This window comes from Schistosoma mansoni, chromosome 2, assembly GCF_000237925.1.
Source record: "Schistosoma mansoni strain Puerto Rico chromosome 2, complete genome".
In the NCBI taxonomy this organism is placed as follows: Eukaryota; Metazoa; Platyhelminthes; class Trematoda; order Strigeidida; family Schistosomatidae; genus Schistosoma; species Schistosoma mansoni.
This window is the reverse complement of record NC_031496.1, coordinates 18219367-18237432: the sequence shown is the minus strand read 5'-3', so window position 1 is coordinate 18237432 and position 18066 is coordinate 18219367. Positions and strand designations below refer to the sequence as shown.

Here is an 18066-nt window from a genome sequence, read left to right as displayed (position 1 = left end):
TCTCAAACATGAAATAAGTTATCCATTGAGCTACTGAGTATAGACAGCTACGTGCCTGTTCAGCAGTTTCATATATTCGTCTGTCTAATTATGAATCTTACTTTAATTAGATATACCAGAAGATGAAACACAATGTAGAAAAAGAAAACAGCCGAACTTAAAATATTATACATTGCTGATTTTAATATGGTTCGAAATAGATCATGAGTAGTTTGACAAAGAAACAGATATTGAATAGAATGATAAGTATTCAGATATATGCATAAGCGTACACTAGACGCAGAAGCGTAAAATTACAGGGAGTTATTTGCATTAAAGGTCACAACTTGCTATGAATAGAAATTAATTACAAGTATGATAAGAGTAACTCAATAATCACATGCTATCTGAGTTAGTAAAGTTTGTCCAAAAGCTAGAATAAATAAAACAGCCACTACAAAAGCTTATGTACAAATAAAATATAAACCAAAGGGGTTGAAGAAACAGTAAGTACATTATATCTCGTCGTTTTTAAATGGTCCAAAACTAGAATGAATAATGAATCCGATAGATAGGTTGACGTAATACTCAAATATTCAAATGATTTTTGGTATTCTACTGCAACTAGTAGCTTTAATATCCTGTTATTCCAAGAAACTAATATTTAGCGTACGTACAAAAACAGGAAGTTTTGTAGGGACTATAATAATAGTAGAATAACTGATCACGTCTTAGAGACTAACAGTCGTAATGCCTGAATCCCGTTATTGTTATATCGCAATGGTTGAAATCCATCATTTAAGGCATTGACCCGAAAGTGTGATCTAAGTTCTTAAAGAGGGTGATTGGAAATATATATGTTGGCTTATTTGTAACTATGTTACTTATTAATACTCCGTGGCATGTAGCAGCATCTTTATTAACTAAACAATCAAATATACGTCGTTTCGTATTGACATATTGGTTGTCAAGTCATTAAAATGTCCTCGGGCTTCAGTCAAATAACCCAGCTGTCAGATCACTGAGTATCGAACAGTTTTCCGGCCCTCGTCAAGACCAAGGACAACCAACGCGAAGCAATCAATCGGACGTCTTAGAGAGGCAATGTTTGCACTCTGTTTCCAGAACCTACTTTTACTAATGTGTTTGTGTTATAATGCCGTATAGGCGGGACCGTTAGTTATGAACGAACCCATAGAATCGTGGTTTGAAAGTTTTGGTGCTAAATTCATGCATCCATATAGTTTAATAGCCTTTTGGTATCACAACTGATGTTAGTTTGTAATGAAAACCCCGATCTAATTCCTAACCCTAGATTCTAACTTAAAATCCCAATTCTAATTCCTCTTTCTAGTTTGTATACCTCTTTAGACTCCTGTAATTGGGTAGTTGTCTCAGGGCGACTTTAGTGTCTCTTAAGGTCACCCATAAATATTTGTCTCGCCCGTTGTTTGCTCTATGCGGTGGTCAAAGTGGTCACAGTATCTGAATACGACGAAAGAGTAATCCACTTATGGTATTAACCGCAAGGTGTGACTTCGAAGTAAGCTGGGAGGTCACGTCGTTATCCCTCAACTTCAATAAGCCTTTGATCATCTACATAGATTGCTCACATTAGTGATCTACATTTTAGACCAAATGCTGGGATTTTAGGCATTTAGTTGGGAGGATCAATCAACCCAGTATACAACTTGATGGTTATGGCAGTAAATAAAATCCAGAAGTAAATGACGATAATTTAAATTGGACTCACTGAAATAATATCTTCAGTCACTCATGTCAATAAAACTTACAGATTATGAAATATACAGCTCTCACAGATAGTAAAAATGGTACTTAGTTGTTCGATTTATGAAAAACTTCATTTTCAACAATACGAACCCGTCATTTATATGATGAATAAACAATACACTTACTACACAGTTACGTATTTTATATTGTTTTCAAACATATCGTAGTAATACAATACAATCTCATAATGGGTACTTCAAATTGTGTCTTTTTGAAGTTCTAGACTTATCAGGGGTGACTCTATTTCGTTATATTATTTTGAGTTCACAATTTAAATGAATTGGAGTAAGCTGGGGAAATTGCCCATTAATATGTAACCAAGGGAAGTAGTAGATTATTTAGAATGCTCTGATGCTTGGTGTTTCTCACATAACTTCAAGGAAGATATGATTTCAGGTCATTGTTTTATTGCTATTTGTACAGGAACCTGGAGTTTGCTGAAGAACCTTCCATACATTGCCGTATATGTTGAAAGGTTGGGCATAAACAAAATGTTTAAAAAGTTCCAAGTCGCTTACCACTGAAACACCGGATGGTGATAGATAAATATCAACTGATTTGGACAGAAAGGTTGAGTATTTACCGCTCACCACCGTCTGCAGCAGTACTTCACACTTAATGCAAAATAAAATTGCTAACAGGTAAATCCTATTCATTTATTGTAAATAATGGTAGTATAGAGTCAATTATCTCTCTGGAAGAGTGCTTCAATTCACAATCAAAAATGCACAATTCCAGTCAATGGAAGCAGCACAATCAAAGGGGGAGAAAATCAATATGGCCGCCGCCAAGACTAAGTATCAACTAAAACAACATAAACACAGTTCAAGAAGAAACATGGAAACTCAGTGAAGGCGTAAGAAAAATAGAAACTATAATAAAATAAAAATATTACCATCTCAAATGGAATCAAAAAGACTAACAAAATGTACAACTAAAGGAATTAATAGGAACAAATTACAAGTGCATATATGAAGGAATTTTTACACACAAAACCTTCAAAATGGATCTTACAGAGTATGGTTCATCTATATTTGACTTAAAAGGCCTATGATTACTGGATGTACACATCTCTTCACATACTAATTCTTCTGTCAGTACGTTTATCAAAGATCTAATCTTACTGTGGGAAGAACATAAATTCACCCAGTACACTTAGAACTAAAGGTAGAGGGCATGTTCTTGAAGAGTAAACTAAATTCATATGGTTTAAGAAAGCCTGTGAAGAACGAAACAGATAAACTGATTATAAGAGGGATATTAATCTCATTCGAGTCGTCCAGTTGAGCATCTCCTATTTTGTCTCCATGAGGAGCGGATGAAAAAGCATCTAGAATTTAAGGTGATTACTGCTTAACAGTGTCACTGAATTCTATATAAATATCGAGGGCCAAGCCATTTTTCCAAAATTGACCTTAAAAGCACGTATTTCCAAAATTCCACTGAATGAAATCTCTAGTGAAGTAACTAGCTATTATACACTTTTTCTGTTGTTCAGATGCAAATTCCTACCGTTCGGACTAAATGTTTCCCCTGAAATATTCATGAAGATTGTACGTTAGATTATTATCAGTCTTAGCGGTGTTGAGTCGTTTCAGGATGATATCGTAGTTCGTGTTGAGAATGTTTAGTTTCAGAATTAGTGTCTTTTGAAGCAACTTAGACGCTTTTGTGACTCAAGTATGACTATAAATCCATTCGAGTGTCATTCAGTCATTGCTCACGTTGCTAGTCAATGTTTATTTATGTTACGGAGATAGGACTATTAAACCTAATTTGTAAACAATTTTTCATGGTTTTTGTGTATTTTCATTTTCTGTACATTTAGCACTAAACAGTTGTACTTGTTGTTTAAGTTTATGACCTTGAACACTCGTTAACTAACTTCCTTCCGTTTTGAATCCAATATAGCACGACATTGTTACTGTTCATCAATAAATACACCTTAATACATATCTGCCTCGTTCTATTATGCCTGCAAACATGATAAATGAATTATTAATTGACTATCATCTACATTTATAGACTATTGTGAAATTCGTATTGCATTCTACGCTTGGTAAACTTACTGGAGCCATATCGTCCACATTGGAATTATTAATCTTCCATAATTGTGGATTACTGGTACCAAAACCCAACTGAACACGCAATAGCCAGTTAATTTAAGTAACGTCCCTAACTTTTATTTGTGTGTTTAACTTATTAACTGTTTATTGTCACATAAACTTTTGACGTAATATTTTCATTGCTATTTTGGTTAACATACATTTTTGGTCCGCCACAACGTCATTTGAAAGCCATATTTACCACAGCATGGTTTTCTAACAAGTTTATTTAGCTGAAGCATGTAAATGCTGCGAAAGCTTAGTAATGAACCATCGTAGCTAATAATAAATAGAGATAACCTGTTATTAATGTTGACTGAGCTAGTAAGTTATGAGTGCTAATCAACATTACATTAAGATAATACACGTGAGCATTATTCATTGGGCTTATAGAATGATGGATTAACATAAGTAAAAATCGATCGAGAAAATTAAAATGAAAATGAGGACTAATAAACGGATTGCGTTTATGGAGCCATGTTTGCAAATGTATTATCATGGTCCTACTTCGTTACCAGTACTCTTATAATAATAGACTTAGTCCCAAAATTGCAGATATGTTATGATGTAACTGTCTAATATATAAGATCTTACGACGGAGTGTGGTGTTTATATGAATTAATGATTCCTTTGTACCTGACGAGTGCTTGATTTCAAATTCCAAAGACAATACATACATTCGTGTTCATCTAATACTTCTTGACTAAATTAGGCTGTTTCTGGGATTATTAGCTTATACTATAATTTCAAATACTCTCTGATATCACATGAAGTCACACAATTTTCTACACTGACTCATCGTATGGTAACAACTAGCAATATGATACTCAGTACTTCTAAAAAACACATTTAGGCTGAAAACAGAATAATATATTTGGTGTGAATAAGGACAAGTTATACAGAATGACAACGTTTGCGAGACTGAGCAGTGCCATCCGATTGATTTCGACTGACTCTTTCCGCCTTCTCTATTGTTGACCTACTCTTCGTGTTAATTGTGGAATATGCATTTTCTAAGTTATCTCATGTTCAACATTAGGGATTGAGTGGTTAGGACTAATACTAGTACAGATTAACGAAGTAAGAGATTCCAAATTTAATTCTGATCATACTCTAACTAATCCCAATTCTGTAGATGTATAGTTCCAGTTTTAATTCTAATGGTTTGTCTGTTACTATTGACTCTTAAAATAATCTGGAATTTCGGACAGATGGAGAAAATAAAAATCAAATTGCTGGACAATTGAGATCAAACAGAATTACAGCTAAGCCTGGATTACATTATAGATACATAGATCGAAAATTAACGTGCAGCAGTAATTGATTGGTACTTGATTATCCTATGATCACGAATTCCAAATGTGAAATATTCATTTATACATGTAGTTGTCGTCGAGTCGCGATTAGCTATGTTCATCACCACAGGAAGGTTACGTGACAGATATTAGGTTGGATCCCTCCGTAGGCCAAAAACCAGAAGGCAGTTGGCGGTTGCAATAAGATATATTCGTTGGCGATCTCATGGTTTCGAAAGAATACTGAGATTGTGCCAAAGTTTACAAGCAGAACTACCAAGTGCATGCGAATTCGTGCAAGGTCACAGGCAACGGAAGAAAGTGTTTCGGCGAGACTAAACTACACTGCCGACCTTTGAACGAATCTTAAATGACCTTGAGAAATATTAGCCAATCAGAAGACAGTTAGCGTACTGTAAAAATATATTATACAAAACTCAAAAATTAAAGGGGATACTGTTCTCTTACATGACTCAAAAACTTATCAAGGTTAGATATAGGTTCAGATGTTCTAAAATCATAGTGCATACGATACAGGAACACATTCATATGGCTCCATAGTAGCCGGCCTCTGAAACCATGATAAGGTCTCAAAAATTCTTTTAGCCTCGACCACATAGCTTCAATAATGTTGGTATGTTGGTATGGTTTACGGGTTAGGGTTAGAGTTAATGTTTAGGGTTAGGGTTTAGGGTTAAGTTTGAGACTATAATTTATGGGCGACCTTTGAGCGACGCTAGAGTGATCCTGAGAGTGTCAACATAATTACTAAGACCAAATGAGGGTATAAACCTATGTGAAGAATTCAAATTATCATTTACAGTTCATGGTTAAGGCTGTGAATTAAACTTAAGGTTTTCATCATTAACTGACATCAGCTATAATGCCAAAACTCTATTTATCCCAATGGATTATTGAATTTCGCGCCAAAATCTTATGATCACTTCTCTTGTAGACGCTGAATTATCACGTCTTCCCTAGAGTCCGCTGTAAACCGATCGTACGTAAGCATCAGGTACCGAACTTAGCGTCGTGACCTTGAAAACCCGCGAAAGCTTCTCATTGGCTCGGCAGTATAGTTTAGTCTCGCCAGTGTTTCATTAGTAAACTTAGACAAAAGGTTACGATAAAACAATCACTGGCGAAATTGGTCATAACAATAAGTGATTCTGGCATACCAATCGCGTTCTCGTCATAAACGTAGGTCAGTATACAGTCATCTTGTCCCACCGTTTTTAAATTGCACAATCTCGGGAGCTTCCTGTCAGCACATTAATTTGAACATTTCTAATCATCATACTGGCATCGAGACAGAGTCAAATCTTGGGCAGTTAAATATTAATTCTAGTGAGGATTGATGTGAACCGCGAAACAAGAAGCCTCAACAAACTACGGAAGCTATTTTAGGAACAATATTTCATTTAATTCAAAGCTTATAAAACTGTAAAATTTACTTTTGCCCGCAGTCTATTACACAGATCATGAGCTTTAGTTTGATGTATGATTCACTGCCATAGCCTTTTCTGTTCCAAAGCTGTTGTAATTTAGACGCAACCTTTTGTACTCTATTTTCTTCTTCCTCATTATTGTACGTTGTGGTCAGGCTAGTCATCTATCTATTCATGTATCTTTTTACATTAATCGAAATTCGTAATTCGGGTACCAGATAGGGATCGCAATAAAGCGAGTAGTGTTCCAGTTGTCTTGTCTTCTCTCTCTCTAACGTGCTTGTCAGCCAGTGAGGAATAGAATAGTTTTCGTCTCTTTACCCCCACGTCGAACTCATGCATAATGGCCTCAAGGTTAAGCCAGTCAGTTTATCGCGTCAAGGTCTTAATCAATATTAGTTACATTCGGCACGAAAGTGGGTAGACAGATCAAGGATGTAAAAAGGATGACTTTGAAGGTTTTATGAGGCGGTCTGGAATTTGGTGTGTGAATAAAAAAGATATTTAAAATGAAAAATTCACAGCTTCTTTTCCATCTTCCATCGACAAAGAAGCTTATTACCTGTTAAGGAGTCCGGCTGTTTCAGAGAAACCAATTTCATTGTCATATGAATCTCTCATGGAATTGCTGCTCGGTCATGTACAGTGTGCTAGCTTTGAATGCAGAAAGGCATCAAACCTTCGTAAAATGATGGGACACAATAACCAGAAAGTTAACGACTTTATACTTGAATTACAAAAACAGACCACGAGGCGCAATCTCGTAGATCAGTTAGAAACCCAGCTTCATAATCAGTTGATTGTTGGGACGAATACTACGAATCCAGAAAATGAATTAGTTCAGAAACCCATATTTTTATCCGAAGACATTAAAACTGCATATATTAACTATGAGACAGTAAATGAACTTGATTTCTACTCAGTACCAAATTCCAATACTTCGCTCAGTTATCGTGATGAAATGCGTCCTCAATATCGCTAAAGCTCGTATGTGTTTAATAATGGTTTCTGTCCTCGTAGAAACATAGAAATTAATTCAACAAAGAATTTCAAAGCAGATTACAGAAGTCAGCATAGGTGTGGTAAATGTTCATCCTGTGGCAAATTTCACTTACGTAATTCAGGTGACTTTCGTCATGCTAAATAATATAAATGTGGTGAAATGGGACACATCTGGTCAGTTTCTAAAACTGCTGTTCATTTCGACGCAAGTGATACTAAACTTTGTAGTCCGGATCATGTTGATTTGGATGATTCTAATGATCATATTATATCCTTATGTGCAACTCCTAGTAATTCATTTCATAATGAAGAACAGTTATATTTGTCCAGTGGTGCTTAACACGATTTAATTGTTGACGGTGATAGTATCGAATTCATCATTTAAGTGGCAAAGTTGAAGTCATTGAATGCTGATGTTATGATTAGACTTGCCATGGTATCTGCTTCGAGTATTTCTAGTCATAAACTTACTATCGTTGAGTGATGTAATTTGCTGATTAGAGACGATAAATCTTCAAGCCTGAATTGTGTGTTTCTCATCACTGATTGTGCAACATCTATACAGGGTCTAGAAAACTTAGGAGTGTTCAGGGAAAGCTTTCCTCATCGACAGCTGAAGACTGTTCTCATGAAATGCTTGATACATTTGTAGTAGGCGTCCAGTCGTTGTTGACTTTGGTTACCGCTACTTGATAACTACGTGCCAGGTGCTAGGTTAGATTCCTCCGTAGACAAAATATTACAAGTCAATCAAAGGTTGCAGTAAGATGTATTTGTTGGCGATCTCGTGGTATCGAAAGAATACCGAGATCGTGCCAAAGTATACAGGCGGGACTACTGAGCATATGAGAGTTCTCAAAAGGTAACAAAGCAACGGAAGAGTGTCACTTTTGTACATTTGAACAAACAGGTACAGTAAAACAAACACTCGTACAATTAGTTATAATATTAATTGTTTTCGTTATACCAATCGTGTTCTATTCATAAAGGTACGTCACTACAACAGAATCGACTTGCGAGGAATAACACGCGACCCCGAGGCCCTCTCATTCAGATGTGCAAGCAAGAAATGTCAAGACTTTGAAAACAAACATCAATTCTATTACTGCCGTAAGATTCAAAGACTTGGAGAGGAGATTTGACAGGGTCTTTCAGTGCGGAATTATCAGACCGTACACAAGAGAAACTATGATGAAATTGCTGTGACAAAATATCACCAAGGAACTGATTTCTCACAATCTACGAAAAGTCATTTAAGGAAGGATAATAAATCTATGGTTTGTGTGCAGGCTCGTCTAGTTTTACTGTCTTACATTGCACCATTTCGGAAATTCTAAGTTAAAACACTAGTTCGAATACTCTTAATTGTCATAGACGTGTATGATGAATAAACAATGCACTTACTGTACAGTTAATGTTGCACGTTCAGTTCAAACCTATCACAATTATACAATATAATCCCATACTGCCGACTTCGAATTTCGGTTCCTGATTGTATCTTGTTGACCTACTAGAATTGATTCTATAAAGTTACATCATTTCAAACTAGCAATTTACTTATGCTCAGACATTGTATAGTTCGAAATAGTCTTGGGTGAGTTCAAATATCGTCCGCTGATCATGGTTCCATGCTCAATAGAATATAACTGGAGGTACCTTCAGGCAGAAATAAAAGTTGTAAAAGACTTTAGATCTCTTTCTTCTTTTATTGAGTTATGACTCATGAAATCATCTCAAAGGTGCTTAGAAACCAAACCTCGATTTCTTTCTGTTGTGGCTGTAAATAATTCCCCAAAATCAATATCTCCGTAAGCGTTTGGACATTGGATACTGACCTCATTATTTTTAGTGGACTCGTTTAGCTTAAGGCGTTCGGTCATGCATCCGTACCAGATCACGTTAGAGAACGGCGTGGGAAACATCTCCCACTATGATTAGCCAGATTAGATCAGTCACTTTTCGATATATTGATAACTCATCAAATAAATCTTCCAGCCTCCTCGCTTCTGACTTCTGATTTTAACTGAGTGGGCGCGATTCAATTATAGGTGTTACTGGTAAAGAGTTGTCAAACTACAATACTGGTGGTATCTTCACTGTGTATCATGTGTTCAACGAATAAAACTCATTGCCGCCAATTCCTCTGAAATCCAACGTCGAGCCACGAAATTAGTTCGGAGACTCAAATTCAAACCTCCAGTCACTTAACATCTGCCCGTTAAAGTATAGTTGTCTTAGATGTGACCTTCTTAGGCTTTCAATATCCTTAACACTTCTGGTCAACCTCTTAAATATCTACTTAAGCTTAGTCACAACACTAACCTAAGAGGTAACACCCAGAAACTGGAGACCCAACACAGCAGAACAGGCCGTGGACACAACTTCTACTCCGTAAGAGTTGCCAAATGCTGGAATTGGCTGTCGACTGAGCTAGTCCAAGAGACTTCCCAGGAGTTCTTTAAGAGAAAACTTGACCTATTCTTAAGGGCTAAAGATAACATATTGTTATGATTTACCAATTCCTTTTTTTCCTCTATTGCCGTTAATATACCTAGGTTCTTGCCTGGAGGTATTAGTGATCCACTGCTACTAGACACGGAAGCCCGTTAAGCGAAAGCTTCTACTATTCCGTCCACAACCATTTGAACCGTTTGAATCATTTGAAATAAAAATGAACATCGTTAGAGTTACAAACTTTGACCACTTACGTATGGTGAAGGATTCGTGGTTCTTGTTGTTTGCATAATAACAGTGAATGTTGTTTTGTAGAATGAACATATCTGTTGATAACTTAGGTCACTGAAGGCGGGGAGTGTAAATGGAGTTGATTTTTCACGAGAAGGTATAATGGTTATATTTCTGTTAATGTTATGTAGCAAGATGGGTCATTGTGTGCACAACACTGCCTTAATGCACTCCTACAGGGCCCTTATTTTACAGCAGTGGATTTAGCTAACATTGCCAAGCAGTTAGACGATGAGGAAGTATCCCAGTTGGGAAGTAGTCGCGGTATATCTAATTGTTTCCAAAATATGGATGAAAGTGGTTACTTTTCAGTACAGGTGAGTATCTTCAGGACGAGCGGAGCTTTGATTTCCGTTTCAATAACAGCTCGATATAATCCAGGTCTATAAACTCATGTATAGCCCACCGTCAATTAACTTGCATATGTATCGGTAGGTATTTATGTCCATACGTAATGGTCATATCTGTCATACAATCGAAAAACGTTAATTATTCTTGTTAGTCATCGTCTGTGTGTATATACTCCTTTGTTGCCCTCTTAGGTTTGGTATTTTAATGTCTACCGGTCTGTTATTATCTTATGTTTCTTCTATTCCCCACCTAAATACGAGGGGAAATGTCTAAATACTAGAGTAGAAAGACCTTTTAAGCTTCCTTCATGGTTTGACATAATAAACCGCGGGACAAAACCCATTAACTACTCAGTAGAGCTGGTTGTATAAAAACGTCGGTTGTGTGTGAGAGACTGGCTCATTCATGAGGTTGTGTCTAAGCTAATGGTTTTGTGAGTTTTATTTGTTGTCCACTCAACATCATTTGCACTATGAGTCGAAGCATATGTGTCCACCTAAAAGAAAGACATGTCAGTGAAAACATCCTGTTATACTAGTGACTTGTTTGTGGCAAAGGATTATCCGTATTTTAGAGTTAAGTTAAAACGTGGGAAAAACAGTCAGAAGTGCCGCTCATGGTACCGTAAAATATGACAAAAAAGGATTCTATTATGATAACTTGTTATTTTTCTAGTATCATTGGATCACGTACCTTATAGTGGGAGTTAGAATATTATTTCATGTGTGTTGGTTCGTACACAATGTTTGTGACTGCCCATTAGGGACTGTAGGGATGGGGATCTTCTGCAGTATTTGTCTTCTGCTTACGTTTCTAATGTTATCACTAGTGCACGTATACTTTGAGTTTATTGTATTCAGTCAAGTCCCTACTCAGATTTAAGTTTAGGTTTTAAAATGGTGTAGTCCCATTGCTGCGATAACGTACCTCAATATACTTTTAGCTTCAGGTGAAAATTTTTGTTTATATTTATAGGTTATTAGCCAAGCCTTGCAAATATGGTCTCTAGAACTTGTGCCTTTCTTGCGACAATGTCCAGAAGCAGAACGTGCTAGGGAAAATCCAGCTAGTCAGAATGCTTTTATTTGTCACTACCAGCATCACTGGTTTACGATAAGAAAAATTGGAAAACAATGGTTCAACCTCAACTCGATTCTTTCTTCACCTAAATTAATTTCTGAAACGTATCTAGCTATTTATTTGGCCCAACTTAAAGAAGAGGGAAATTCAATATTCATTATCACTGGTACCTTGCCTCGATGTGAAGCCGACGAAGTATTATCTGTACGTCAAATTAATTTAAAATTTCACTTGTTTTTATTCCGACATTTAGTTTTAGAATAAAGACTATATGCTGCATCTGGTATCTGTTTGGCGTTCCATGTTTGTTATGCTGTTATGTTCTCTCCCTAGCCAAGGTGACTTTTCTCTTCTGAAGTTCAGTTTCTACACAGTAGTTGTTATCCTGTCAGTTCTGGAATGTGCAAATACTTAAACCGTAAGTACAACGAAGCTCATGAAAACGTCTCACCACTAGATCTGTGTCGATCGCCTCAGTTTCTATAGCTGAATCCAGAAGCCAGAATAATTTGCCCCCAAATGCCCTGGTACGGCCGAGAATGGAGAGAGTCCGCTCTCCCTCTCGAAATGCTCTCACATGGCCAGCGAATATATAGCCTCTGCCAGGGAAGTCCTACTCACTGCCTTCTCGTGGCGGGGGTGTTGTTTACGAAATTGAGAGGACGAAAAGCGAATGTCCGGCGCTTTAACCGGGTTGGTGGATAAGGCGAGTCCACTTAGGGGAGTTGGAAAACCCTGATTCCAAACCAATGGTGCACATGGGCTCCAGTATCCTGAAGGAACAAATGGCGTACGAATCATTCATTGATCACCGGCTACCATGGGACTGCATCTCCTCACGATGCTCCACTGCCTTGTGGACTAGACCTTTAGGTCAAAGGCTCCGGGTGTGCCCCCCTAAGAAAACCACCTGCTTCAGTCTGGGCACTTGGGCAGTATCACAACCCTCACACAAATCAAATGAGATTTGTGAGGCGCATATGTATCTGGTGCTTCCTTGTACCAATATTTATGTGTTTAAATAAAAAATATAAATAATAGGTAAGGTGATGAGCTGAACCTTTCAGTCATAGGCCAAATGATATGTAAGAGGCACTGACAGGCACGCACCATTGGACAAGATTTGACTTGACTTTCCAGAAAAACCTGTATAAACTATTGGTTGATAACCTGGATTACTTTTCTGAGGAAGACATATACGTATATCCAATTTAGTTGGCCAATACCTTTTTACTCACTTTTGCCTTTCTCATTCAAATATCTGTTTGGGAGTACACTTAGAAAGCATACGTATCAGTAGCAAACTCGGACGACCTCAGAACACAACAAAAAGTCAGCGTATATTTCAGCTAGCTGGTCATACTAATGATTTTAAAAACTTGGATTCACTACTGTCTGGCTTTCTTTAGAATCAGGAATAGTGAGTAGTATCGTCTTTGACTGTCTCGTTAAACAGTGTAGATTTGATAAGGTACCATTCTCTCGGTACTCTCAAGTACACTTGTTCATAGAGAAAACCTGTAATCGAGAATTGTCCCACACATTCAACACTTTTAATAAGGTCTGATTCTAATCTTAAGAAATGACCACTCTTTTCATTTCTTTTTCTTATAACCAGTGTCAAAAGATTGGTACTAAAGCATCTATTATTTTTATTATTAAATTTGTTACAATTCGTTAGATTTGTCCTGTCCTTGAAGACGGTTTGACTAGGTCTTCCACATCTAACACTAGTCAAACGGAAAAAAGTACAGAAGTAGATGTTGCCTTGGCTGTCAGCAAAGCAGATGCTGATGATGATGACCAAACCCTACAGCGCATCTTACAATCATCCGAAAATGATGATGAAGAACTACAACTCGCTTTAAGAGTTTCAGCAAATGTGAGTAAACGTTTTTCATGTTAATTCGACATGAAATTACATTTTAAACCTGCTCATAGTCATATGTTGCCTTTGTTTCCTTCATAACTTTATTTCTAGTTACAAAGTTATGATGACTAACTTTAACCATAAATACTATGATAATAAATTCATATCAGTCTTACGGGAGATGATCAAATATACAAAAGAGAGAATACTGTAGGTGAGATTTAACTTACAGGTTCACGAAGACAAATAACAACACTTATTTGGAGCAGATAGGAGTATTTTCAAGGAACTACATTTAAATAAATATATTAACAGATCACTTACTTGAATCAACTAACTGCACCTCTATTCGCTGGCGAGCATACATTTATTGAATAGTGTACTAATTAATAATTTCTATATTTACATGTTCATGCTTTTTCAATCCATTCGACCTGGTCAACCTATACTGTCTCTAAATCTTGTTACTTTAGGTCACAGTATGGCAGAAAATAATGGTATTAAGACGACCTTTTATGTATGAGCATGGCCCATTGATGAAATCATATAACTACCGTAAACAGCTTTTTTAAGTCTTATCAAATTGCATACAAAGCTGATATTCACCACTCTATGAAAAAATTGGTTTGAAAAGGCTAGTTCTAAAATCAGCACATTTAGTGTTTTCCCCTAACACACCGGTACTGTCAGTTTGATTATTCAAGAAACGATAATGGGTTGCCACACGCGGTCAAATAAACAAAGAGTGTCATCATTCTTATAGATATTATTAAGACACTTAAACCATAGTCTTCTTATTCAATTTTTCGACCGTTTTCATGTCATATAGAAAGATGTAGATTAATGCTGTTTGAAGCACTGACACTTCTACTGGTACAAACCTTTTAACCATCTCTTCCCGTAGCCAGTGGCTTTATGATTTATTAGTTTCTACAGTCCGATGTTTAAAGTCACCAGGTTAGATAGTGTCTTTTCCTCCACCTGGGACTGTTATCTATTAAAATAAATTCTACTCACTGACATATAAAGTATCCAGAACTAGAGGATCTGAGATTATGGAGGTCAAAACTCTGAAACGGGGCACATTTATTTGTAGTTGCATGAATCAGGTGAATATCTTATAGTTTCATTTTGGTAATGGACAACTGAGTTGTTTGTAAATTAGATGTGTCTGTAGATCTCAGTTATGTAATGATCAAAATGAAGTTCTAATGTCGCAACTACCTCTCATGAATGGATATTTTTTGGGGCCCATCATAAAATAAATTGTTCTTTATTTATTCAATTGTCTGAGTGTACCAAGCCCCTGTTGTTTTGCTAATTTTTTGGACTGCAGGAGTACGAAGATACGTCTGACAAGGAACTACAGCAAGCGATTGCTTTAAGCCTTAATACTCGTAAGTATTTTTCAAGGTGTGTTATTTTAATATTACCATCATCACTATTGTAGTAAGATATGTTATCTCTATATTTTTATCAGTGATATTTTTTACAGATCTGTAATTGTGTACTACAAGTCACATTTGTATAGTACGTGCATCTATAGTTATACTGACTTTCCCAATAATTGTGCTTAACCCATTAAGGATCTCAGCGTGTTATCTTTTAGTATTCATAGTCCATAGCTCGGAACAACTACAATAAGGTTTTACTAACTTATGCGATAATTTCTGTATTAGTAAATAAGTTATTTACGTGTTTTACTTCTTTTCATCCCCAGTTTGCTCATGAATTATGAATCACTTTCTTTGTATTCAGATAGTAAAAGAAAATAGGCTATTTGATGAAAACAAGTATTTGGTTATGCTTTGACTCTATTCTTTGTTTTATGCTCCAATTTGAGAGGTTTCTTATCACATGTATAAGTCAGTTAATGATGCACGAACGTCACTCACACCACTTGTTGACATTCTCTTTACCGATTCAATAGGATGTGACAATCATCTAAATACTGTTTTGGTTTTTGATTAAATGTAGATCTTAACTTTTTGAGAAAGATGAGTTAGGCTGTGTAAAAAGTCCCACTGGTTGCTAAGCAAAAAGTCAAATAGTATGTGTTATAATTTCTCTTATTACTACTCAGCTGTTCCTATTGCTTAGTATTCTTGGACACAAATTCACTCGACTAGTTCCCAAATCAGAACACGGTTGAACAGGAAAGAAATTATATTCCGAATAACAAGGGTAGATGGAAGCAAGAAGCACAATAAGAAAACCGTTAGTATGTTTATAGTTTTTACATGAGAAGATTCTAGAGTGTTCTCCAAGTATCGACTAGCACTGATTAGATAAGAATTAGCCAATCAGCATGCGCCAACGTAATCGTGCACGAAACATGCTTTAATCCAATCTATGTCCCGCTAACAGTATGTAAACGGTTGTCTCACACCCCATTGACTCTATCACTTCACATGTTTGGATAGGCACACATGTAGTGAGGAGCGATCGTGGTTTTCAAACAAGGTTAGCTGACGCATATCTATATAGCTATAAATCCCAATGGTTGAATGAAACTACATGATTTTGCAACCTCAAGTGGTGTCCGTTTTTGTTCAATTTCATTATAGACCTACTTCTGGAAGTAACGTTCTCGTAATCTGAATTTTCGGGCATCCATCTCCTATCAGGAGGTCCACTTATCGACTTAAAATACACAGATGACATAGTCCTGCTTGGTGGAGACGCTGATAAAATGCATAGTCTTTTAGTAGCACTGAGTGACAATGTCAGGATGTATGGGATGCGTTTCTCCCCCTCTAAATGTAAATTGTTGCTTCAGGACTAGCCTGTGTCAACACCTGAACTAAGGATATATAGCGAAGTAGTTGAAAGCGTCGACAACTTCATTTATCTTGGAAGTCTGATCAGTCTTAATGGGTTGGTGTCTGACGAAATCTGTGCTCGGATTGAGAAAGGTCGTTTGGCTTTTTCCAACTTACGTCATCTATGGCGATGTCGAAATATCCGTCTATTAACTAAGGGACGAGTATACTGCTCAGCAGTTCGGTCTATTTTACTTTGCGGCTACAAAACATGGCCATTCATGATAGAGGACACTCGTAAGCTATTAGTATCTGACCACAGATGTCTTAGAAATATTGCTCGCATCTGCTGGGATCACCGGGTAAGTAATGGTGATGTTAGACGCAGAGTATTAGGGAATGATGTTAAATCAGTTAATGAGGTTGTGAATCTACATAGAATGAGATGATTGGGTCACGTATTACGCATACCCAACCACCGATTACCGCCGCGCGCAATGCTGACTAGTGTTGTAGACAAATAGAAGGAAGTTAGGGGCGACCAAAATAAAAGGTGACATCAGTCCTTGAAATCACTTACTCCTGGTCTGAGCCATGTTGGCAGATGCAGACTACTTGGTTGGGGTCCACGTGACTATCGTAACCAATAGTTGGAGACTCTGGATGACATGGCTCAGAATCGATTACAGTGGAGTAGGTGTATACACACTTTATGCCTTTCTTTCTAAGAAATAATTCTTTCCTCCTGTATTATATCCTTATATGCAATCTTTTATATATTACTACCATTAAAGTAACTACTTCTATGAATTCGGTGTTCATCTTGTTGTACTAGTGAGGTATGGCAACTTGGAGTAATGCATTTATGTGCCTGGTCTTACGTTGTAGCTGACTAACAAGCATCTTCCTTCATTCCATAACATTCGGTTGAGATGCGTCATAGAGTTGATATCAAATAAGCTTTTGTAGTGTTGTTCAGGAGTGTTAAAGGGTGTATAATAAAGTTTATTTAAGCTTTGATCATACCAAACTTCGAACTCTTTTTGTGTATTCAAAAACAGTTTATTCCTGCTCGAAGCCTAATTCGATACTATCGACTTATTATCCGGTGTAGAGTTTTACACTTTACCTGATTATCCTTGTTTTTTCTTACCTTCCGATTTGCCTAATTGGTCTTCAATATTTAAATGTATGAATAACTTAACAAGTATACGTGTGATCAAACTATCTGAAACGTATTGCGCTAAAATATCACAGTTCTGATAATCTTCGTCTCATTGCATTATTGAAATTTATCAAACTAATTGTTTTAAAAATTTTGTGTTCTTAGCTAATGAATCGAATTCTATCGGTCAAAATACAGCTCAAAGTGACATGAATAATACGAATCGAATATCAGCTGAAGAAATTCGCAGAAATAGACAAGCATTTATCGATAAATTCTCATGCACTTCCAGAACAAAAGAGTAATTACTGGTCATCAAATGTATTTCTAATATATTCCTGTGATATCTTGATGTGTTAGGTCTTTCCGGCCTCTTGTTTCTTCAAATACTTTGAGAGTAATCAAATAAACAAACAGAAGCTAGTTTTTCATTCCAATCAACTTTTTTAAGTATTTGTATACAAATATTCCAA

At 36.5% G+C, this 18066-nt stretch overlaps 1 protein-coding gene across 1 annotated transcript; it reads left to right on the top strand.

Annotated features, from left to right (window-relative positions):
- Window positions 1-1679: 1679 nt before the first annotated feature.
- On the top strand, window positions 1680-17898 carry Smp_122940 (family C86 unassigned peptidase (C86 family); the record flags this gene model as incomplete). The annotated part of the gene is made up of 6 exons (XM_018795953.1): window positions 1680-1685; window positions 10497-10682; window positions 11692-12000; window positions 13478-13678; window positions 15003-15063; window positions 17759-17898. The coding sequence occupies 6 exons, from the start codon at window positions 1680-1682 to the stop codon at window positions 17896-17898; spliced, it is 903 nt and encodes a 300-aa protein (XP_018650214.1).
- Window positions 17899-18066: the final 168 nt, after the last annotated feature.